The sequence below is a fragment of the Micromys minutus genome (genome assembly GCF_963924665.1).
Source record: "Micromys minutus genome assembly, chromosome: 1".
Taxonomy (NCBI): Eukaryota; Metazoa; Chordata; class Mammalia; order Rodentia; family Muridae; genus Micromys; species Micromys minutus.
In genome coordinates, this window is record NC_137969.1 from 118,130,026 (window position 1) to 118,156,021 (window position 25,996).

At 40.8% G+C, this 25,996-nt stretch overlaps 2 protein-coding genes across 2 annotated transcripts; both read right to left on the reverse strand.

The window, feature by feature from the left end:
* Positions 1-21: 21 nt before the first annotated feature.
* On the reverse strand, positions 22-24,929 carry LOC308439185 (testis expressed protein 56-like; the record flags this gene model as incomplete). Its single annotated transcript, XM_080940849.1, has 3 exons — positions 22-2,436; positions 12,995-13,193; positions 24,761-24,929. 3 exons carry the CDS (start codon positions 24,927-24,929, stop codon positions 2,169-2,171), a joined length of 636 nt encoding a protein of 211 aa, XP_080796975.1. The 3' UTR covers positions 22-2,168.
* LOC308433958 (small ubiquitin-related modifier 2-like) lies at positions 2,335-8,191 on the reverse strand. Its single transcript, XM_080934112.1, has one exon. The coding sequence runs from the start codon at positions 7,048-7,050 to the stop codon at positions 6,763-6,765; it is 288 nt and encodes a 95-aa protein (XP_080790238.1). The 5' UTR covers positions 7,051-8,191; the 3' UTR covers positions 2,335-6,762.
* Positions 24,930-25,996: the final 1,067 nt, after the last annotated feature.

Below are 25,996 nucleotides of genomic sequence, written 5' to 3' on the forward strand. Positions count from 1 at the left end.
TGGAACCTGAAACACTGACTGGTAGAAGAGAACACAGGCAGTGCTATTGATGATATAGGTGTGGAGAAGGACTTTTTGAAGATCCCATTTGCCCAGAAATTGAGGCCAATAATTGACAAATGGGACCTTATAAAACTATTTCAAACAATCTGGAAATCAGCATGAAGAACCCTTGAAAGGCTAAGAATCAATCTACCATATGACTCAGCTTTATCTAAATCAGCAAATGCCCAAAGCTCTATATTCTATTCCATAGATACTCAGCCTTGTTCATTGCTGCATTCACAATGGCTAGAAATGGAAGCAACCTGTCCTAGTTACTTTTCTATTGCTGTGAAGTGACACTATGACTGAGACAGTATGTAAAAGAAATCATTTAATTGGGAGTTTGCTTACTGTTTCAGAGGGTGAGTCCATGATCACCATGATAGGAAGCAGATAGACAGGTATTACACTGTAGCAGTAGCTAAGAGCTTATGTCCTGGTCTGCCAGTTAGAGAGAGGGGGTTGGTAGTGAACCTCTCAAGGACTTTTCAAATCTTCCAACAAGGCCTCACCTCTTAATCCTTCCAAAACAGTTCTACCAAATGTGAATCAAACATTCAAATCTATGAGCCCATGGAGGTCATTCCCATTTAAACCACAAAACAATCTAAATGTCCTTCAGTGAGCAGTGGATATTTAAAATATGGCACATACATACTATGGGATACTCTTCAGTCACAAAGAAAAATTAAAACTCTTTTGCAGTCAAAACTCAGGTCTAGAGACATGTTCTCTCTAAATCTGTGGTTCCTAGCTTAAGTTTTCAGATATGAGTATATAACCTGGAGTAACTGTAGAAATCAGGAAAGTGAAAGGGGGAATACTGAGTACACAATAGGAACATATAGGGTACACATGATTTGAATGAAGAAATGGACAGTGGAGGGCTCTAATTAGGGAGAGGTGTAGGACAAGTAAAAAAAAAAAAGAGAGGAGGATAAAATAATAGTAAGGATGTCTGAAAAGTCATAAGGAATCATAATATAACATTAACATTTTGTACATGTGGTTGCCTTTGGTTATCACCAGATATGGAAGTGTTAGTCCCTACTGCTAAAGACACCATGTACTTTAGACACAAGGCCCAGAAGACCCAAGCTACATATGATCTGAGAGCTGCATATGACCTGAAAGTTGCCTCCCTAAAGACCAACTTTCATGGTGCCAGAAGGTGCCATGGAAGCTTCCAAGGGAGAGGAGCAAACATGATTTATACCTAACTGTAATGACTATGAACCTTCACAATGACTAGCCTTGTCCAATAATAACAGGAGTGCAATAGGTATGCACATACCTTGGCAGTAATCAATAGATCTCTAGTTAGACAGAGGATATATTCAACAAGAAAGAAGAAAACATGGCTGGTACTAGGAACTAGTACTTATCTACCTAGGGCTAGTGAACTCATGGATCTTAGAGGTGAATCAACAATTGGCACCTTACTAAGTACATCCTAAAATTTTACCCTTACAGTCAAAGATAATTGTAGTTCTCACACATCATCAAAGAAAGTTCTCTTTGCAACAGACAGGCAACATCACAGAAAACCATTTGCTGAAGTGATACATCCACAAAACAATTCCTGTATATAAAGCTCATGATAATTGTATAAGGGTGGGGGTGGAAAGATTGTAAAAGGGAAAGGAACTTAGTGGTGTGAGTGTCTCCTAGAAGTGTCAAAGAGGCTATATCCATGACATTTTACCAACATGGCTGCCTAAACAAGTCCTGAACACCAATGGACATGCTAAGATGGAAGGGGAAAGGCTTATGAGCCTCAACCTTAGACAGAACTAAAGACACCTGGGAATTGTTGAGAGTGGGATGAGTGGTCTTCCCTTCCCAACTGGTTATCCAATATTGAGTGGCCAGTTCTGATATCATACACATATGTATGAGTAACATTATATAGACAACATTTACACAGACACATCCACACCCACACCCACACACACACCCACACACACACACACACACACACACACGCTTTATATATATATAGTTTATATGTGACATATGTATATATATATTATATATAATGTGTGTGCAAAAACAAAGAGGTCCTGAATTTGAGAGAGATGGGAAGCAAGAAAGGCATTAGAGAGAGGAAAAGGGGGGTGGAATTATAATTTCAAATAAGTTGGGTTTTTTGACACAGGGAGTCTTACCTTTTTTGTCATGAACCGATGCTGCCATGAACACTGGAACATTGAGCCTGCAGACATGGTCTGGAAAGCATTCACAGCCTTACAAGCAGAGATCACATCTCTGAACACCACAACAGCACTTTGTCGTCCACAGGGAGTGACTGAGATAATTTGGCCAAGTGTTGACAATCTTTGGATCACTGATTTGAGGTCCTCTGTGTGTTGCAAGTTCTTTTTGGTCCACCTGGCATGGGAGAAAATGTGAAGAAAACAAATAAATATACTCGTTACCACCCAACATACACCTACCCAATTTACTCAAGAGGCAAGAAGGGGACAGCATCATTTCATGGGAGAACAATGTCCCTTGTTGGCTTTACAATGTTTGTTTTTCTCATGTGGTGTTCTGTAAGGCACCTATGAGCTGCCTAACTTCTAACTTGGCAAAGCCTTTGATGAGCCTTTTGAAGTCTACAAAAGAGGCATATAGTGTTCTACTTTTTAAAATGCTGTTTTCTGATGAAAACCATTACAGAAAACCACAATTGATTTTTAAAAACTGCAGTGTTGTTGCCCCTGCCCTAACTGATGCATTTACAACACAGCTCCTGCTAAGGCTCAAGGATCATTGGGGTTGAGGGGGTAGAAAGATTATGAGACCCAGTGTAGAGAGCCGTTTGTGCCGCACCCAAACATGGTGCCAGCTTCCCGCCGAGGACTCAACAAACAGAGCTGTTGCCCAGCCAAGAGATTTAGTGGGCATGTGCCACATACGTCACAGCCCGCTCTCGGGGCATGCTAATGAGTTACTGGAGGGCGCACCAATTAGGTAGCGACACGAGTCTCCTGGGCATATATAAGCAGTGCATTTTTCTTCCACGTGGGATCCCTGCTCAGTGTTGTACAATAAAGGTTGTTCACAGAAGAATCCTGTTGTCGCATGCCTTTTCCTGCCGGCGGGAAGTGGGGCGCACGACAACCCAGAGGAACAAGAAATTTTCTGTGGGATTGTCTATCCTGGAAATGTCAGAAGCTACATGTACCCATGAAGTCTCACCAGCATGGCTGCCTGAACAAAGACAACCATAAACATGCTAAGATGGAAGAGATGTCTCAATCCTAGACAAAGAACTACAGGCAACTAAGGAAAGCTGAAAGGGAGAGATAGTCTTCCCCAAGGAAGAGCACACCGATTAGTTATCTATTGCTAAATGGTCAGTCCTGAAAACATGTTCATAAAATATGTATTTAGGAATATATAAATATCACTGTAAGAGGCCTGTTGGTTCTTGTGCTCGTGGATAAGGATTGGGAGAACTAGGAACATTAAACACATAGTATAATCTCTTCAAAGAAAGAGATGTATAATCTGCCCAGAAGGCTGAAAGTTGATATATTTAATGCCTGATGACCCTTGAACTATCTTTGTGGTCTAGGCCACACTTGATCTTCCCCAGACCCTTTTTTTGAGTTTGATTGTTTTAGTCAATCTACAGAATCTATCTTTATGGGAGATGTAACTTGTAATTTACAAAGAGTTTTGGTGTAGTCATGTCTTCAGCTTTGCTGTGCACACAGTATTATGCTAATTATCACTAGGAAACTTTTTTCCCAAATTTTGCTGTGCTTAAGTATGCCTAAAATAAGCTCCCTGGTGTCAGAGTCCGGAAGTTTGAACCAACATATGTGTGTGTATTATATTGTATGTGTTTATATTATATACATATTATATAATATACACATATGTTATGAATTTGAAAGAAGTAGAGTGGTAGAAGGTGAGTTTTAAAGAAAGAAAAGAAGAAATAATATAATTATATTATCTCAAAAAGATGTAAAAACATTAAATACCATTAATTTTTTCACTCACTATTTACTCAGTAGCTAACATATTAAAATCTTTTTCTGCCTTAATTTTTATCCCAATATTTTTAGTTTGCAGTGGATTTGAACAGAATTAATCATTAATGTTTATTGACAAATTACTAGTGCCTGATGCCCACCATATTTTATCCCTTGAAAATGATGCCAGAGATTAAAAATGAGATGGCTGTTGCTGTTTTCCCAGATTGAGACGGTAACACTGAGAGTGTGGAGCTCTCCTAGAGTGAAATGCCTCTGAAGTGCCAAAATATTCACTTAAAAAGGCAGGCAGAGTCTGGTACCACCACACCCCAGACGCCAACTACTGTCCAAACCTCTATGTGATGGTTTGTATATGCTTGGGCCAAGGAATGGCACTATTAGATATGGTCTTGTTAGAATGGGTGTGTCACTGTGGGTGTGGGCTATAAGACCCTCACCCTAGCTACCCAGAAGTCTTCCACTAGTAGCCTTCAGCCAAAGATGTAGAACTCCCATTTCCTCCTGTACCATGCCTTCCTGGATGCTTCCATGTTCCTACCTTGATGATAATGGACTGAATCTCTGAACCTGTAAGCCAGCCCCATTTAAATGTTTTCATAAGAGTTGCCTTGGTCCTGGTGTTTGTTCACAGTAGTAAAAAACTTTAACTAAGACAGAAGTTATTCACGACAGGCAAAATTTTTGTAGAAAATATGGGAATACAATATGTGAGAATATTTAAGTTGGGAGTAGATCAGGAAGGGTTGGCAAGATGGTTCTGTGATTAAGAGCACTGGCTGTTCTTCCCAAGGACCCAAGTGTAATCTCCAGCAGCCATGTGGTAGATCACACCTATCTGTAATGCCAAGTCCAGGGCATCCAAGTAGTCACACAGGTAGTTCAGATTTTCATGTAGGCTAAACATCCATACATGGGGGTGGGAGGGGGAGAGTCTTTTTAAAACTTTTTATTGACTCTGTGAGTTTCACATCATATACCCCAGTCCTACTCATCCCTGTCCCCTCCTATCTGCCCTTTGACCCCCCCAATTAAAATTACACAAAATGTCTTGGGGTTGTACTGTTGTAAAAAGGCATCATAACTAAATAATTCTTATAAAAAACATTTAATTGGAGTGGCTTATAGTTTCAGAGGTTTCTGCCATTGTCTTCATGGCAGAAAGCCTGGCAGTGCTGTACAGAAATAATGCTGGAGAAGGAGCTGAAAGCTCTACATCTTGATCTACAGGCATCCAAGTGGAGACTGGTTTCTACACTGGGTGGAGCTTGAACATGAGACCTCAGATCCTGCCCCCACAGTGACACACTTCTTCCAAAACGGCCACACCTACACCAATAAAGCTGTACATTCTAATAATGCCACTCCCCATGTGAGCCAAGCATTTAAACACGTCAATCTCTGGAGGCCAAAACTATTCAAACCACCACACCCACCAAGCCAGGCATCAAGCTAAGATGTACATAGGACTTTGATCTGCTCATCCTTGACTGATACTAGACTACCACCACCAATATGGCGTGTCTTTGCCAATTGCCAGTGAGACTATGCTTGTTTTGTTTTGCTTGTTTTTTTAAAGAAAGAACTCTCCTTAATTCTGGGCTTGAACTGTCAAGTCTCAAATTTGTGACAGGACAAATGCAACCAAATATAACAAAGGCTTAGAAAATCAAAGTGGGATTGTCACTACTACTCTAAGAAATCAAGAATGAGCTAGTTGTCTGAATCAAGAGAGGTTGGTTACTTGCTGAAGCAATCCTCCAAATGAGTAAAACAAGACCCAACAAGGCTGTGCAGAATTATGGTAACTGTGTGCACAATATGGACCAAAATCATTTGCCATATGCTGCTGTAAATATTAAATGGATGACTTATTCCTTTATTGGCCCCTGAGGCCTCTATGTGGAGCCAAGTGCATGGACTGTCACTCGTTCTGAAAGCTACACTCTCCATGAGATTCCCTTCCCAGGCGGTTCACTCTGCCCACCCTGTTACTTCTGTCCCAGATGGATACAATCACCCTGGTGTGTTCCACCTTTCGATTGTCCAGCCCAAACATTACTCCAAATCCCAGTAGCTTTTAATGTAGGTTTTTTTATTTTTTTCATTTTAAACAAGAAGTTTATTTAAACAACAAGATGCTTGACTTGAAGGGAAAACTATCTAGGATCATTTTGTTCAAGAGTAATTTATCCCTACTTAAAGACAGATTGCCCTACATGTAACAGCTACGTACAAAAAAAGCTATAAAATTGTCCTTGGTTTTACAATGATAAATGAAAAACATTAAATTTCTCCAATCGAACAAGGTATGCAAGGATTTTGTGTTGTTGGGTTCTTTTGTTAAAACAGTGAGAGCAAAATAACTTACTGGGATATAAAGAGAAGAGTTGAATGAGCTGCCACTAATGGAGAAGGGGGTATTTTCACAGAACCAGTACTTTCCCCAGACCATCTCCATCTGATGTCAACCAAAAGAGAGCTTTGGGCATTTAGTTTAAAAAAGGGGAAAAAAAAAAAGAGCATTATGCTTGTTCACATACACCAGTTACTTTATGTACAACAAAGAAATGGGGACAGGGAGATGGAAGAAGAGAGAAAACTATACTGTAGCAGTCAGGATGTGGAGGGACCAAATTGCAGTTTTAATTGAGAATGTGTTCTTGGTCTATAACAAAATTCTGGAGTAAAGTAGCAGGCTCCCTTTTTAGTAGACACCTCCTGTCTGCTGTTGGAACACATCAATCGTATCTTCATCCTCCATTTCCAGCTGTGCAGGTGTGTCTGTTTCGTTGATTGGTTGTCCATCAAACCGGAATCTGATCTGCCTCATTGACAAACCCTGCCGTTCACAATAGGCTTTCATTAGTTTACTGAGTGGTGTGTGCCTCTTAATCTTAAACTGCACCACAGAACCATCCTGTCCCTCCACCTTCAAATTAATATGATCGTTGTTCTCAGTCTTGACTCCTTCCTTTGTTTTTTCGTCGGCCATGGCGAGCGCCGGAGTCTCCTCAGTTGCCGCTTCACAAAAGAAGCACCAGGTCCGCGCTGAAGGAGCACACAAGCACACAAGCAGCACCAGGAGCCGCAGAAGGAGGAGGAGGCAGCGGTGGACGAGAGCTTAATGTAGGTTTATATATTAAATTCTCAATCCACAGACCCTCTACACAATAAGATTAAATCGAATGGACAAAGATACAAACTGCCCTTCTATAAGAGATAAAAAGACCTATAGGATCCCTTAGGAATTTTCATATCTACCTATCACCAATTACAGCCACCAGGATCTAGGTCCATCTCCAGCTCCATCTTGATTTCTCCCCTAATCTCTGCACCTCTTTTGTTTTCCTACATTTTCACCACCTACCTCTCCATGTCAAATCATGAATCACCCTAACATCAATCCACATATCACCTTTTCTGTGTACTTTAAAAAAAAAAAAAAAAAAACCTTTACATTTAAATGCAAGCTGTGTACAATTATTACCACTTGAAAATATTCTAAATAACTTTTTCTCAAAGTTAATTATTAATTGGACATAATACTACCTGAAGACCCAGCTATTCCACTTCTGGGCATATACCCCAGAGACACCTTAATACACAACAAAGATATATGCACCACAATGTTCATAGCAGCTCTATTTATAATAGCCAGAAGCTGGAAAGAACCCAGATGTCCTTCAGAAGATGAATGGATACAAAATTTGTGGTTCATTTACACAATGGAATACTACTCAGCCACCAGAAACAATGACTTAACCAAATTCTTAAGAAAATGGCTGCATCTAGAGAATATCATTCTGAGTGAGATAACCCAGTCACAAAAGAACAGACATAATATGCAGTCACTGATAATGGGATGCTAACCCCAGAGGCTCGCACTGCCCCAGAAACAACTCACAGACTGTATGAAGTCCAAGAAATAAAGAAAACAAAACAAAACAAAACAAAAATCTCTATACAACAAGAAAACTTTGACTATTTCCATGTTACATTTTGTTTTACATGTACTTTATGCTCATTGTAACTATTAAGTTTTCAATGCATACTATCAAACTTTTAAAAAAATCAAGTACTAACTAAAAATATATTCATACAGTTTTATGTAAAAATTATTTTAAAATCTGAAAAAAAAGTACTGACAAAAATGTATTGTATAATTTTATGCAAACAATGCTTAAAATCTGTACATTTATCTTTGTTTTGTAAAATAAAGTTGTTTAAAAAAAAAGGAAACATGTATGCTGTCTAGTGTTATTGTCAACTTGACAGTATCTAGAGTCACCTGGAAAGAGAGAACCTCAATCGTCTGAATCAGATTAGCATGTCTATAGGTTGTTATCTTATTAATCGATGTAGGAAGGTGTAGACCGCTCGGAGAAGCATCACTCCTTAGGCAGATAATACTGTTCTGTATAAAAATAGTATCCAAACATGAGCCTGACAGGGTAAAAACAGGAAAGCAAGACAGCGAGCGGAATTTCTCTATAATTTTGTCTCCAGATTCCGGCCTTGAATTCCTGCCCTGCCCTTCCTAGATGATTGATAATGTCCTGGAACTATACCCCAAATAAACCCTTCCTTCCCCAAGTTGTTTGTGGTTGGAATATTTTATTACATCAATAGAACAATATGAAATTCATGTGTTTCTGCACCTGGCTTGTTTTGCTTAACATGAAGATCTCCAGTTCCATCCACTTTCCCTCAAACAACATAATTTCAATCTTTTTATGATTGAGTAGAAGTCCACTTTATACATTCAACATACTTTTCACACATCCATCCACTGATGGGGCCACTATGAACCATTCTGTGATAACACTGAGTGTATAGGAGGCACTTTAACACTAACTTGGATTCATTCATCACTACTTCTTTGATTGCATCAAGAGGCCACATCCAGAGGTTGACATACATATTAGGCTGCGTAACTGCAGTGTTTGCCCAATAATAAGATTAATGGCTTGAGAGCCAGTGCATTTTTCAAAACGTACCTCTAGGGTTTAGCAACAAATGACCATAAATGAGAACAGAATGCACCCTCCCCCCCCACACACACACACACTTGGAACTAGTTTGAGAGATGATTAGGGTTGACATGTTGCACATTTGTGGTGTTAGTAAGCAAGCTGGTAAATCCAGTGGGATTTCACCTTGCAGTCTGAAAAGCAAACGTTACCCTGAGACTAGAATTGCACCCCTTTATGGGATCTTAGTCTTTTCTATTAATGTTTTAAACTGACTGAATGACAAGCCTACCACACTATGAAAAAAAATTACCTCTACTCAATGACTACTGATTTAAATGTAAATCTCATCTAAGTAATACTTTTACAACAACACCTGGATGCATGTTGAAGCAAACAGTTGGAATCATATACCTTGTATGACCTGCAAGGTCATATTTATATTTCTCAACATTATTCATTCTTTCACATGTCTGCTTTAGCACAACATCTTTTCACATGTATACCCTCCAAAAACATCACTGAACATAACTGACTTTCCAAAGAAACCAGAAGATTTTACTTCAGATGGATGGAGTGCCCATGGGGCTGGTGCTGTGCAAACTTTAACTCTAACTGTCTAGAGCACAGGGGGAGCAAAATCAATCCTGTTAAGTACTACTGGGTCCCTATCTCTGCTTACTACTGTGTTGGTTTAATAAAAATATTTTAGAATCAAAAATTCTAAAGTCCCAGTGTGGATCATTCAGTATCATCCGTTCAAGATTCCTTTGTTGCATTTTAAAAAGAAAGAGAAAAAAAGAACCCCAGAGCTCATGAATATGACATATTGAGCCAATAAATGCAGTTTACAAGTAATTATAATTTACATGCAGTTTCCAGAAAGGATTTACAATATTATAAAAAGTGGGGTCTGGCATACTGCCACATTCTCCAACAGGGATAATACACCACCATCTGTGACTCTAAATGCGTGGAAATCTGTTTTTCAGCATGTTATAGCTTTGGGAACTGATGTTATATTTACATAGCAAAATGGAAGAATTTTTGTCAGAAGCCAGTGTGATGTAGGGTCTTATCCTATGACGACTATCACTATGTGTTCTCTACAAAGTCATAAGTTAGAACCTGATTCTCCACGCCATATGGGTGAGGCCATTCATACGAGGGATTAATGCTCATCTGACAGGAATATGTTAACTTTCCTCCTAATAGGACAAAATTAGTTTTTTACAGGTTGGGAATATATCTCCATCAATACAGTATTTGCTGTGAAAGGATGGAGAGACCCAAACTCAGTCCCCAGCACACACATAAAAGCTGTCTGTGGTAAGCATCTATAATCGCAGTGCTGGGGAGATGGAGGCAAGCTAGTCCCTGAGCTCACTGGCCAGGCAGTCTAGTTAACTTAGTGAATAGAGGTTTGTGAGAGATTCTATCTCAAAAACCAGCTGGAGAGCAATTGAAGAAGACATCTGACATTGGCCTCGGGTCTACACACACTCACACATAGAAACGCACACACACAAATAGGAGAGTGTTACAAAAAAAGCATACCCCACTTTCTTTTTTCCTCTCTTCCACATGTCTCTACTTGCCCTCCCAACGAATGCCACATTTTAAAGCAGTGTCATGCCCTTACCAGAGGGAAGGATTTTCTATCATCTACACGCTACCTTACACGGGCTATCTTGGACTTTCTGTCACCTAGAGCCATGAGCCTAAATGGAGTTATTTTCTTGTTAAATCACCCAATCCCAAGTACTCTGCAACAGCAATAGAGATGGATTAAGTTCTTGTTAAAGCCTTTGCCCTCTCGGCACAAGATACAGATGCTAAATACTAAACAGAATTTTCCCAGCATTAAGTTTAAGGGTTTTTTTTTGTTGTTGTTGTTGTTGTTGTCTTGCTCTAATATTTACACATATTAAAGTACACATTCTCACTGTACTTTATACCTATCAAAATCCAATTGTACCCACATAAGGACACACGATGAGATCTTACTGATCTTATTTTACAGATGGACAAGGGCCTGAGATCTCCGTACTGCAATCAACATTTAGACAAGAATGCTGTTCTTCTTGACAATATTCTTCAGGGGCTATCTAGGATTCCTTTAAGCATGAGTGCTCTCAAGGGCACCAGTTACGTCACAAGAGATTGAGAATGATAGATTTAGTGAGTGTCTAGATGGTCCAGAAACTAGAAGCAAGGGCAGTTCAGCACACTGCCTCTGGCATCCAGAGTTGTGACAGAAAAAGGATTCACGATTGAACCCTGTGAAGTAGCCCACACCCTTGTTAGATTTTTCTTAGATTCCTTGAGAGTTATTCTACACAAGAGCTGGGCTTTTTTCCCCCTCTGCCCAATGCTTCCCCCTGTACCCCCTTTGATGTACCCTCTGTCACCAGCTGATCTTTTGCATTATTTCTGTATTAGCTTTTGTTTCTCAAAGACTCCAGCCCTAAACAAACAAACAAACAAAACCTACAAATGATCTAAATAGTCTGTACTTTTACAGATGCAGATGGAGGCTGGTAGAAGGAATTATAGGAGGATGGGTGTCCACTCTTGGATGCTGGTTTTCAAACTATATTTTCATATTTACATTGTTAAGTAAACATGTCACACCATGTGAAAGCATCATAGCCTAAAACAAACTTATGATGCTGACATTTGATTTAAAAGATAGCCCTATAAACATAGTAATGTAATCTTACTTGGAATATCTTAAAATAACTTTACCCTTGAAAATCTCAGTGTCACTTCACTGTCCTAAAAATGCCATCGTTCTAACAACCACTTTTTCCTTACAACAGGACATTGATTTATTTAGCTATGAATTTTTTGACATAATAATTTAATTAATTACATCATTTCTCTCTTGCTTTTACTCCCTCCAAACCCTCCTACATGCCTCTCTACATTCTCCTTTAAATATGGCCTCTTTTTCCTCACGAACTGTTATTGCATACATACATGTATGCACATATAGATTCCTAAATGTAACCTAGTCCATCTGTATAATGTTACTTGCATGCCTGCTTTCGAGACTGGCAATTTGACTTTGAACAACAAATTGCTGTGGTCTTCCCTGAGGACCACTTCTCCTACCCCCAGATTTCTTCACTTGCCTATAATGCTTTGTATAGGGTGAAGCCATGTGAGCTGTTTTCTGTCCACATTGGCATGTCCATTGGTGTCATCCTTGTTCAGCTTACATTTAGGCAATCTTGGCACACTCGGGGCTCTAGAGGTGGCTCAGTGGTTAAGAGCACTGACTGCTCTTCCAGAGGTCCTGAGTTCAATTCCCAGCAAGCACATGATGGTCCACAACCATCTGTAATGGAATCTGATGCCCTCTTCTGGTGTTTCTGTGACAGTATACTCACATACATTATATTAATAAATAAATCTTATAAAAAAGGGGGGTCTTGACACCATCTCCTTTCTCACAAAGCCTGAGGACAGCTATTCCTCACTTGTGTTGACTACAAAATCCCCCAGCAGGGCTCCAGCTTCCACCTGTTTCCATGCAGCCTGAGAGCACATAAATTGAACTTATTCCATCTTTGCAATGGCTCTTCCTTTCCCAGTGTAAAAATCTGGCAGACTGTGGATAAAGCCAAGGGTCTAGTCTTGGTCATGGTAATGGTAACATTTAGTCGATGGCTCCCTCTCCACCAAACCAACTCCAGCCCTTCGGAGCTCTGCTCACTGGAGCAGAAGGCAATAGGTAGGGTAACACACTTCTCTACCCATTTCCAGGAGTTTCCTTGCACTGAGAGCTTCTTCAGTGACTTGGGATATGTGAAGGTAGAGGCAGTGTGTATAGGGGCAAACCTGTTCCATGTCTTCCATGTCTCACAAAGATCATATTAAAACTTTGGAAGTGGCTGAACCATTTGTTGTGATGTTCTGTGTTCTGTAAACATGAACATAGGACAAATTTCAAAAACCTACCTGGCAACAATGGTGCCCATGGGTGGCTCATAGGTGCTTTTCTGCCACAGGTGACACTTCTTCCAGTTGCCACTGATATTGTTGATACTTTTTCTTTTCCATGAGGGCATATAGCCTGGCTTTGGGGACAGACTAATCTCTTTTGGCAACTGATGTCTTGCTAAGATCTTTTCTATGCCAGAGAATTCAGACTTCTCACCTGGTGATAGAATAAGAATTGACAGAACTCAGTGTTTATTTCTAACCCTGCATAACACAACTCTGTGTACATGGTGCTGCTGAGGATGGAACTCAGGGCACATCCTCCAGCTATAGTTCAGCAATTTAGTAATTCCTGCTCAGCTCTACCATCCCTTTATCAAAGCAATATTACTTATGTCTTATAGTCTAAGAGATCCGTTGACTATAAATGCCTGCATTAAGTATGCTAGGACCACTTGCATGTAAATGTTGTTGGTTCCTTACTTTGAAAACTAATAGTAAGTTATAATATAATTACAATGATTGCTATCATTATTATTATTACTACTCATGTTGCCCCTAACTTGGAACATCATCGTCTTGCTATTTTGTCTAATAACTATTCTGCATTTGGAGACCCAATGAATGAGACTTGGGATTTGGACCTGTGTCTCCTACTGCTGGGATTCTCTGGGTAGTGAATAGCAGTTAGAATGCCAGAATGGCAGAACCACCTTGAGAGGATGAGGCGATTCCAGAGGTTTACACCCTGCCATCAGATATGGAATGTTGCCCCTCTCCAGTCAGACACCAGCTCCACGAAAGATACATGTTACTGATTATTCCTCCAGGTGATCTTTGACCAACTCAGATCCTCTCTTCTCAATTGTTCTCAAGGAAACTATGGTGTTTCTCAAAATATATTTTGAGAAAAAAAATAGAGCTAGCTAGACAACCCAAATTCTTTGCCAATCTTATAGTTAGTTGGAAACATGATGCTGTTCAAAGTTCTAGCTCCATGACTCAAATGACCCCAAGGTGTAAAAACTAGGATAGGTTGCTTTCCAGAGTCCCTCAGCCATGGAGCCAAAAGGATACACACAGTCAATACCTCAGTAATCCTGAGAAGCTTCTCTGGCCTTGGGGAACCAGCTCCCAAAGCATCACGGCTTCTGTTGTCCCTTTCTTCCTGTCTGTGAATAATAAACCCACTATGTATGGCTCATGCAGGACAGGGGTTGTTCTGTCTTACTGGACTCAGACAAGTAAGAAACCAATGTCCAGGTTCCCTGGAACTGTCTTTTAGGTTATTGCTCACTGTAAGACAGGGGAATCTACAAAGTCACTTCATGATTTGGGAAGATACTCCAAACACCAAGGAGAGGCAGGCAAGAAACCAGAAGCAGCGTCTGTAGGGAGCCATGCCTGAGAACCATGCTTAAGAAAATGACTGCACAGCAGCCACCTTAGAACTGGTCAATGCTGTACCTACACCCCCACCCGTGAGAGCCTGACCTTTCCGAGATTCACCACTATGAGGTTCTGCTGAGATTAGCTGCTAGGTGACAAGATAAAATATCCTGGGACAATTACCTGGCTGTTAATCTGTAACCGCAGCACGACCCTCTCCCTGGTCACATAGATGCTGTAAAAATTCCACCGCACCCTGCTTCCCCCTTTCTGCCCAGCCCATATAAGCTGTAAGCACCAAACCCTCAATGAAGCCTTGACACCATTCAGACTGACACTTGTCGTTCTTTGCGCGCTTGGCTTCCTTTCTCTCTCGCCCCCATGACTTTCAGGACGAAGGCCTCTTCGGGACCCTGAATAACTGGACCTGCTGGACGGGTCAAGTGGTGCCTGAACAGGGACCCGAAGAACAGCTTGAGTACTGGACCCCGAAGAAAGAAAGTATCCGCTCCTGGTCGCATCACTCGTGCCCCGCGGGAGAAGGAAGGTAAGGTTGAGCGCTCTGTTTTTTTGTTTTGTTTTCAGTCCCATAAGTCATAGGCAAAAGTTTGGCTAAAGAGGCCGCTTTTATAAAGGGCATAAAGTGGACATTTAGGGAGAGAGGAATAAGAGTTAAGAAAAAAAGATTTATTTAAGTTTTGTCAGTTCGTGTCAAAAGTTTGTCCATGGGTTGTAAGCCATGGACCAGATATGCACCCCACAATATGGAATAAGGTAGGATGAGAATTAAATAGTTTGTAAAAACAGGACCCTGAGTCAGTCCCTCGCCCTGGCCCTCCATGGTGATCCCCATACCTGATGAATTCCTCACTTCTAAAAACAAAAGGTGACAAAGATCCCTCTGTGGAGAGTGCTTTTGAGGAGGCAGCCAACACTGAGGCCTGAGGCCGCAGGGCGCGGTGGTACACGCCTGTGGTCCCAGGATCGCTTGAGTCCAAGAGTTCTAGGCTGTAGTGCTCTATGCCGATCGGGTGTCCACACTAAGTTCGGCATCAATATGGTGACCTCCCGGGAGCGGGGGACCACCAGGTTGCCTAAGGAGGGGCAGCCATCGCCAGCGCCCAGCCGCCTGCCTGAGATCAGCTGCCTGCCTGCACTCAGAGACTCAGGCAGGAGGCTGCTGCTGCTACTGCCTGGGGAGAGGTAGCACCATCTGCCTGCGCTCAGAGACTCATGCAGCGCTAGTCCTGCCTGTCTGCCCTCGCTGGCCCTCCTTTATCACCTTGACAAAAAAAAAAAAAAAAAAAGAGAAAGAAAAGAAAAGAAAAAAGAAAAAAGAAAACGGTAAACTGTTTCAGAGTTCTTCAAGTGAGAACTTGAAGATCAGGAGACGTCCTGTCTTTCTAGTTCACACTGGAGAAATGTTCTGGGTCCCTTAGAAAGAATATCAGGGTCCCTTCGACACATGTAGTTCTCTTTTCTTGTGTGTTTGTCTCTTGGCGCGCCAAGCTGTCTGTCTGTCCACGTGTGTCAATTTATGTCCATGTTTTCTTTGTTTAAATGTTACTCGTGTTTCATGTCCAAAAGAAAACATTAGGTGTTTGTCTCTTGATTCAGCTTTAACTGGTGTCTAAGAGGATAAAATTAAAGGTAATAAAACAGGCATCTAGGGCATCACACCTAGAGTTAGTAGTTTAGCTAGGTTAAAGACCTGCTGGAAGCTGATTTTTAAGCTGCTCCTAGAAAAGGGGTGTCGCAGCTTATTCACTTGGTCCCATTGCTCCTCCTAGAAAAATCTGTGTTTGTGGAGCTCAACAGGTGACAAAGTTCCCATCTCTTAAAACTACAGCTACAAAAAAAGCAAAAAATGTATGTAGTTTAAATATATAAGATGTGAGGTTACTTCATGTCTGCTTTTGACTGGTTTTAAAAGGAATAAATATGCTCTGCATGTCTTGGTGGTAAATTATTTGCTTATAAGTAATTGGGTATGATTTAAAAATCGCAATATTAGTAACAAAAACAATTGTAGTAACTTGGTTAAAGTCACTCTAAACAATAACACGTGGCATGGACCAACCCAGGGAAACAGGTTTCTAGGATACCTCTTAATTGGGTTATATTATATGTGATAAAATAGGATTTAAGACTGCACTGTGTGTTTGTGTGCGGGAATCTAGCAGCCAAACTTCGCAGCATTGAAGCTGATGTGCTCTGATGCACACTATGTGTTGATTTTGGAGAGACTAGATTGTTTAGGGGTTAAGTTTGCTTTCTAAACTTTTTCCAAGAGTTCGTTGATAGGCTAATTAAAATTTCTGAGAAAGTATTTGGAGCTGCTATTGTTAGAATGCTTTTGGTAAAAATGGAGATGCAGGCTCTTCCTACTGGAAGAAGGTTTGGCCTTTCAGATGCTTATATTGGGTGCAAGCTATAAAAGCTAAAAGATCTGAGTTAGCCTTATGGGAGTCCTTTTATATAGGTAAAGGACTGGGTAACTATGTTACACAACAAATGTTTAACTGTGGTTACCTGCCTAATCAAGGTCTGGAAAAGCAAAATCAGGACTAAATTAGAGCTCGCTGCAGTTACCCCTAGAAAAGGAAAAACTGATCTAAAATATATTTAATTGGCAAGCCTGCACACCATTCAGATAAAATTATTTTAAAATGTAATGTTCCTATATGGGTTAATCAGCTTCAGAAAAAATTTTGGCCACTCAATAGCTAGTGCAGGAGCAATTGCAAGCTGGCCACATTAAGTACGAATCAAACAGGTAAGAATTGGTTCAGTTTTGTGAAGGGTTGAGGCTGTGGAATTTACAGCCTGGTTTACTGCTTCAGTTGCCATTCCAAAGAGTTATCATAGATTTTCAAAGATCATTTCCATACATTCCTTTGCATCTGGCTTGTCTGCTTGTGGTATTGAAGAGCCCCTTGAGACAATGGGTGTCTTTGGAAACCTTTGCCTCAGAGAATGGCTGATGGTCTTTTATTATTTTACTGCTGCCTCAATGGCAGGAGGCTGAAACTTAAAACCCTCAATGTTTACTTGCCAAATAATTGGGTTATCAGTCTTCCTAGCCAGATTGTGACACAGAAAGTTCGTAAAGATAATTTACTTTTCATAAATCATCAGATATTGGCTGACTAAAAACCTCTCCTTAAGCTCACCACAGGAGATACCAAACCTTAGTCTGCTGCTCTCCGGAAATGCAAATTCTAGTCTTTCTGCAGTTAACTGAGAGGTGAAAAGTTTTGCAGAGAATAAAGAGAAAGCAGTTAGTTAACAGCAGATATTATATAGAGTATAATCAATTATTGGCTGTCTGTATTTTTTGCCTCATATCTACAGCAGTCCTTTGGACAAAAGAAACCGTTAATGTAAATTCATCTTTTTTCCTCTTCACGGAAAGTTTTGCCATCCTATTATGAAACCTTTGCTGTGTTAAAACAGAATTGCATGATAAAATAGTAATATATATATATATATATATATATATATATATATATAAGATAATGTCTTAACCTAATAGAATATTTATTCCTTATTCCAAACAATTAAATTGGTTATTGCTAAGTACTAATATTTGGCCTATTGCATGTGCAAACTTTGTCAGGCAAAATTGACAATTGATTATCATTATCCAAAAGACCAGTTGTTAATCCTTTTCCCTAATGCATGCTTTTTTATTTTCCTATAAATTTGCACATGCAGCCCATTTATTTATTTATAGATGGTTCATCTATGAGAAAATAATATATACAATTGGATCACATGTTCATTCTCTTGAGTTTCCCCTGTTACAGCAGAGATTATTAGATTATGTGCTGTAGCCATTGTTTATAAATGTTAAAAAATTAGTTAAACTTTAAATTTATATACTGATAGCCAATATATACATTGCAATTGCTTAAAATTGTTTCATTTTTAGATACTGCTAATTCTTGAGCTTTACAATTGCTTATACAAATACAACTTAATTTAAAAGAACATACTTAAGAGATACTAGGTTGCCTGGATCCCTTAACAAAGGCAATGCCACCACAAATTTGTATACCAGGTAGATTATAATCTCATTTCATACCATTAAAATATTAATGGCCTAAGACAACAATTTTAATATTTCTAGAAAATGTACATGGCAAATTATAAAGATTCATCCTAAATATCCTCAGTCTCTTATATTAACCCTCAAGGACTTAATTCTAACCAACTATGGCAAATATTTATTTAAATATTAACAGCTATTCAAGCTTTTTAGTTACAATTGCTTTAACAGAAAAAACAACTAAAGATATAATTTTTTATGGCCTATGTTATTTTCCTATGGTTGGTGCTCCAAATCAGATATAACAGATAATGGAACTGGTATTACAGTCAAGCATTTGAAATGCTTTGTTGACAAGTTAATATTACCCATATTATTAAAATTCCTTATAGTTCATTATACAAATACTATAAAACTTTACAAAATTGAAAGGGGAGAGTTACATCTCCATATATTTGAATCATACACCTTTTTATTTTAAATAATTTTTAAATTTAGATGTCAAAAAATGTCTATGGCATCCTCATAAGTTGTAACTGGGCAAACTTATGCCCAGGTGAAATGAAAGGATCCACATATTGGCATATGGTATGGTCCTGGTCAAGGGGACCAATTAATATGGGGAAAAGGGTGTGTTTGTTTTTTCCCACCAGATGCTGCAGGAGCACGCTAGCTGCCAGAGTGGTTGGTGAGACATGCTGATGCTGAGACAAAGAATCATCCTGACCTGTGAGCTTCCTGAGTGCCCTGACAATGGTGACCAAGAAGCTGCATTGACATCTGTTCCTGACCCACCTTTGCTTGCCTTTAACCCGGATTGGACAAGCAGCTTTGCCTCAAGTTTTTAGACCTTGTGGGACAGAGAACATGGGGACTGTGAAAACTGACTTAAAAGAAAAATTAGTCAATTAGAAAAGAAGTTGTAATGACTTCTCTCTTAACTTTAATGAGACCAGTTATTCTGACTCAAGCATGGACTGGTTTAGAAATCAACCCAATATTAAAAATAATAGTCTTCATTGGGAAGACAGATTCTGGACATTTTTTAAAGACATTTAAAAATTCATAATTGCCTTGTAAAGCTATATTTACATTAGATAAAATTGAGACTAGATCCAGACTTTAAATGTTAAGACATGTATTTAAGCTCCTAATCTTTTATTATTTGGTCATGTTAAAAATTATGTTTCTTTATTGATACTTATTGTAAGTTGTATTGTACACTTTCCAATTGTGTTAATGTTGAATTGTGACATGACTGTAATGGTGGTTTATCAACCAGCTTTTGTTCTATTGCCAGTGAGTATTATAAGACTGTGATATTCTAAAAGAAGGTTTGCAGATACTAGAAGTTAGTCAGGCTTTATACAGAAGCAAGAGAGTATTGGACTTGATTATTGTAGGCATAGTAGCCTTAATTGTATTAATAGCTAACATTATCTGCTTCTGCTATTGTCTTGACAGGAGTTTAGACAGCTATTTTTGTTAAAAGGTTACTAAGGTCCTAAATACTCAAGGAGATTTAGATAGGCATTTAGAACAATAGATTGATATTCTTTATGCTATTCAAGTTATTAGAGAAGTGCTTCAAAGTCTGAGAGTAAGAAGCCATTTCCAAAGTCATACTAATTACCAATGGAGTTGTGTTGCTTCTAAGCTTTACATGGATAGCATTAATTGGGAGAAGATTGAGAGACACTTATAAGGTGTTTGGCATGGTTCTAATACCTCTCTAGATGTTTTAGCCTTACACTCTGAGATTATTGACCCAAAGAATGCTGCCCCACTTAGCTCCGATGCTGCAGATGTTGCTGATAAATTTAAAACAAAACAGAGAGCAACAAGAGTCCTGGTATCAAAATTGGTTTTCTACCTCCCCCTGGCTTTCCACGCTGCTGCTAGCCTGCTGGGCCCTTTGGTGGGCATGTTGCTGCTTTTATCATTTGGGCCTTGGGCTTTTAATAAACTAACCAACTTTGTTAAATCACAAGTAGATTCTGCCCTGAGTAGACTGATCGCAGTCCACTATCATCAACTTACTACAGAAGAGGACACCACTTTCGCTAGACAAGGCGCAAGACCTGCTGGTCTTAATTTCTCCACCTTTGCTGCTGAGACCAGATTACCGTGGTTCCGCAGGCTATATCTCGGCAGATCCTTATAGACATAAAGGCAGCTCTCAGGGAATTGTACTGGCTTGACCTAGTCCCTCGGCCGGGATGAGCCCCTGCTCACCCCCAAGCCACCCTTTGGCCCTAGCTGCCGTCATTCCCTATGACGGGCACCTTCCCCGCTGCTCCAGCAGACCCAAGCCATGGTGTCCGGAGGGTGACCGGACTAGCCGCTGACAGGTAACAGCTGCGAATATGGGATGACCCCAAGCCAGGGGTGACGGCCCCCCAAGTTGGGACGGCCACTGTGGCGAGCTTGGTCTCCCCCGCAGTGAGCATTCGCTCACTAAAATAAAAGATAGGGGGAGATGTAGAGAGCCATGCCTGAGAACCATGCTTAAGAAAATGACTGCACAGCAGCCACCTTAGAACTGGTCAATGCTGTACCTACACCCCCACCCGTGAGAGCCTGACCTTTCCGAGATTCACCACTATGAGGTTCTGCCGAGATTAGCTGCTAGGTGACAAGATAAGATATCCTGGGACAATTACCTGGCTGTTAATCTGTAACCCTGGTCACATAGATGCTGTAAAAATTCCACCGCACCCTGCTTCCCCCTTTCTGCCCAGCCCATATAAGCTGTAAGCACCAAGCCCTCAATGAAGCCTTGACACCATTCAGACTGACTCTTGTCGTTCTTTGCGCGCTTGGCTTCCTTTCTCTCTCGCCCCCATGACTTTCAGGACGAAGGCCTCTTCGGGACCCTGAATAACTGGACCTGCTGGACGGGTCCAGCATCCATGAGCACTACAGGCTAGAAGCTCATCTCCAGGCTGTGGAATTGATATGCTGAAATCCAGGCAAAAAAGACTTTTGGCAGATGACTCTCTATTCCCAAACTTACTTTTACCAAGCCACCCTTAATATTGCTTTTAATAACTTTTAACTTAGACCTGTTCATTGCATTCTACATTCATGTCACATCCATTGACTTGGTCGCATTGAGCCAAATGGCCCCTAATAAAATTTCCTTTTCTGCTACAAGACATGAAATTAGTACCAGAATGGACCAATACCTTTTCCTAATGAGGCATTCTCACCACAGGAAGTGATGAGATGGGTGGGTACACAAAGCAAAAAAAGAGGAAAGAAGAAAAGGGGAGCAAATGGAAGGAAAAGCCAGCTAGGTGAACTACAAGGTACCTATTTATGACATAGATTACCTGAATTATGTGATCATACATCTTTCTTAACTCTTTTTCAATTGATAACAGTTTAAGAACAAAAAGCAAGTAGCTCCACAAACCATTTGGATGTATTAGAAGGCAGGACATTGGTCATTCACTTAATTCTGGGATGGTCTCATGGAGGTTCAGTGTAGATGCAATAGTTCTAAATTAGCTCAGATGCCTGTCATTTCATAATGAACAACTGATGGTTCTTCCTATAGCATGGAAGTGAAGGGAGACCCTAAAACACCACTTTATTAATTCCCTAGCACTGTTGTGACAGTACCTTAAACAGATGCAAACAAATGGATTAAAATAACAAATGTATCTCAGGGCTAGTGGCAATGGTAGGCCAGACTCCCTTGGGGCTCCTGTGGGGGAAGCTTCCTTTGCCTTTTCCTAGTTCCTGAAATCCACAGAAATCCTTGGGTCTCCTTAGGATCACTTTTTATTCTGTCTTCTTTGTCCCATGGTCACCTTCCTCCTGTGTGTATCTTTGGACGAGATGTTCACCTGGACATAAGTTATATTCATTCCCTTGGAGATCATATTCCCAACTGTGGCCATACTGGGTGCTAGAGTTAAGGCTGCAATATACCTTCTGAGAGGAACGCAATTCAACTTTTAACACCGGGAAGCATGCAATGGGACTGGCCTGTACCACAGCTGCCCTCTAGCCACAGAGCAAACAGGGCAATGTTGGAAGCCAGTTATATTAAAAAATGTGTGTGTGTGTGTGTGTGTGTGTGTGTTTTATTGTATATTATACATAAATTTATATTGTACATATGTGTGTATATACATACATACATATATATGCACACACACACACACACACACACCTAGAGGAATAGGGAGCAACAGTTCGGATTTTCCACAACATTAATGAACCCATCTGGAAAGTGGTGTGTTTGAGCCATGTCGAGTGGACTCTCCAGAGGTATTCAGTATAGGGTAAGGAAATCTCACTTGAAATGGGACAGAAGAGTACTGGACACAAGCTGGGAAAGAGTGGTGCTATTATTTGTATATTTCCTTTTTCTTTTTTCCCAAAATTCCTGTCTTGGTGCCAGAATGGTGGCTCAGTGGTTAAGAGGACTTGCTGCTCTTGCAGAGGGCCCTGGTTGAATTCCCATCCCCCGCAAGGCAGTTCCCAACTGTCTTTGACTCCAGTTCCTGGGGATCGGGTGCCCTCTTCCAGTCTCTGCAGACATCAGGCACATATGCAGAGCACTTACATACACGAAAGCAAAATGCTCATACACATGAAGTAAAATAAATAAATCTTTAAAACATAAACAATAAACTCATTTTAAAATATGTACTACCTCAACCCAAGGAGGTGAGAGTTGGAGGCGGACCGTTTAGCAGGTGAGGTGATCTAGCAGGAAGAATACCTATAGAATATAGAAGAAAACCTACCTATAGAATCAGTGCCCTCATAAACAGCTGTGAGAGCCTTTGCCTCATGGGGCAAGAAAGAAATGAGATTGTTGTCCATGAGTCAGAAAGTCCTCAAAAGACACTGGATCTGCTTTGATCTCAAAACCTCCCAGAACTGCAGAAGGTAAGAAACAAGTTCCTGTTGTTTATGAACTACCCCAGATCATGGTGTGTTGGCATGAAACCTGGCCTGGATGGGTAGTGAAAGGGAACTATTGGGCAGAGAGTGAGACGAGAAGAGGCCTTCAGCAATGATCCCTTGTGGTACTGGAGAGAAAGACTTGCTAAATTCCTCTCTACCAGAGAATAGGAGTGTCGTGACCTGGTATTTTACTACTAGGGAAGAGGCTTTTCAGTCCCTCCCGTTCCTTCCCTCACTCCCATACTCTTGTCATTGATACAGAGCCCACTGAAGGAAGAGCTGAGAAGGAAAAGGAGAGAAACTCGGCACACCGCCGTGCCTTCATTTGGTCTACGTCTCAATACACCAGAGCAGAGAGGAGCAGAAAGAACTTAAGCATGCTGTGAGTGAATTTAGAGTGCTTATATTAGAATTGCTATTTCATTATCAATACGAACAACCCCCAAGCTAAGCAATTTGCCTGTAAATTTCACTTAAAGTAGGCAAGAAAATCAAATGGATCAAAAGGAGAAGCTAAGGCAAGGGTGGAATGGGTCTGGAAGGAGCTGGAGATGGTGTTAACATGATATCTTATATGGAACTCTCAAAGAATTGGTGAAAATGGGGAGAACGGGAGAACTTCTAGAAAGAAGAAAAATACTTTCTGCTTCTCTCTGCCAAGGTCAGTTTACTTAAGCCAGTAACATACACTCGACATTTCATAAAGTCTCATGTCACCCTCCCACGTCTGAGCCAGCATGCTGTCCACGGCGAGCAGGTATGAGGTCACTCACTTCCTATCATTTCTGGTAGTTTGTAATTGAGCCTATGTGGGACCTAACAATCCTTGACTTATTTATCCATTCTCTGGATACCTGCGGCTCATCCCGTGAATTGCCTGTCCATACAGCTGTTTTGCTTAAATAGCTTACCATTTGTGTGTGTTCTTCATGCAGTGTGTAAAATAAACTGGATGTATGGATTCATTCACAACACTCTGGGTTAGGAAGTAGAGATTCACTTGAATACAAGAGACCAAATTTGCCCCAACAGTTTAAAGTCCTTGTCTAATCTAACCCTCACCTTGAAACCTCTCTCACCAACCTCAAAATCAAACACCCATCTTACTTTGTAGCTTGGATACATCTGCACATGACTGCATGAATTCTCATCTTTACATAGGTCCGCTTTGCCTAGACATGAATAGCAACTTATCTTGGTCCGTGAAAAATGATGTAAAGAAGAGAAAATGACCTCTCCCCATAGGCAAAGTCCACAGGCCACTTTGAGAACATAGGCTTAATCAAGCTATGATGTGGCAAGGGTCTCGTGAACCGAGGGTACCTGTGATGTCAAGAGGTTAGTACCCACATCTAGAAGGAGAGGGTTCACAGCAGCATGCAAATCTAAGCACTCCCATCTGCTCTCCACCCACATACATTTGCTTTTGTCCTCTTCACTTCTGTAGGAATGCAGAACTTCCACCAATTGATTTGGGAGCAGCTTGTGAAGGCTAGAAAGAAGGTCAAAGGTGTGACACAGGATGTCAGGCTGGGCATAATTCTTTGGCTTTACTTCAGCCAAGAGTTGTTCAGTGTCTATGTCCATGTTCACGATAGCCGGGCAAGTTACAGAGAAAGGCAGCAGGCCACGAGAAGCCTAGCGACTTGTCTGTGTGAGTCTTCCTCGTCTCTGCTTGCTGCCATCTCCGAGAGGAGGCAGATGCTGGAACCTGCTTCCTGGTCTCTGACTCCTTTGCATTCTGAGTGTCACAATGGCCCAGGTATTGGCCTGGAATCCCAAGAACTTGTTCTGCACCTTCAAAGCACAGAAAAGCTGCCTATGGAAGGTATCCCACCAAATTATTCAGAGATTTTCCACAGAGACTCCAGTTTTTTGTCTGGATGTGGATGAGTTCTGAGGAGAAAGGGAGAGTCTTCCCGAAAGGAAGGAGGTTGGTGTGCGCATAGCCCGTGCTGTGTTACCTTCCTAGAGGTCTACCTGATGTGTGCATAATTAAGACTTCACAGACCTAGGAGGGCCCCAAAGAGTGGTTACATCAGTGCTGCCCCCTGTAGACCCGAGGAAGAGCTTTATGGTCCAAAACTAAGGAAATGTCCAGAGTAACACAGGTAAGAAGGCCATCTGCTGTTTATTCTTTTTTTTCCTTCAGATTTACAAAGGACACAAAGCCAACAAACAAATAAAATCTCTTTAGCACTAGTTTTTCTTCACTGTGGACCAAGGAGCAGAGAGAGGATAAGTATTAAATAATAATGACACCTCAAAGGTCCTAGCACAACTGGAGCAACAGAGAAGTGACTGAGAGCCACTCCCCAGTTTGAGGTGAAAGTGCAAATAGTAGTGTGTTTCAGACAGGAGGCAGGAGGGCAGGGTTAGCCCAGAGTCTAGTTCCCCAGCACCACAAGGTAGCACCACAAGGAGGTCTAGAGTCAGCAACCATGAATGATCAAAAGCTGCTTACTTTCAGCAATTTAACTCTTTGCTATGCCCTAGCCAACAGCCACTGGCTGCTGGCAGTTTAACTTCTGCTGATAGCAGCAAGGGATTAAGATAAAGGTTTAGTTATTTGGACTCTTTTGTCTTGCTCAAGGTCCCATTGCTGGCCAGGTGAGAGACTTGGAGTTTCTTAACACTTCATTAGCCAGAGAGAA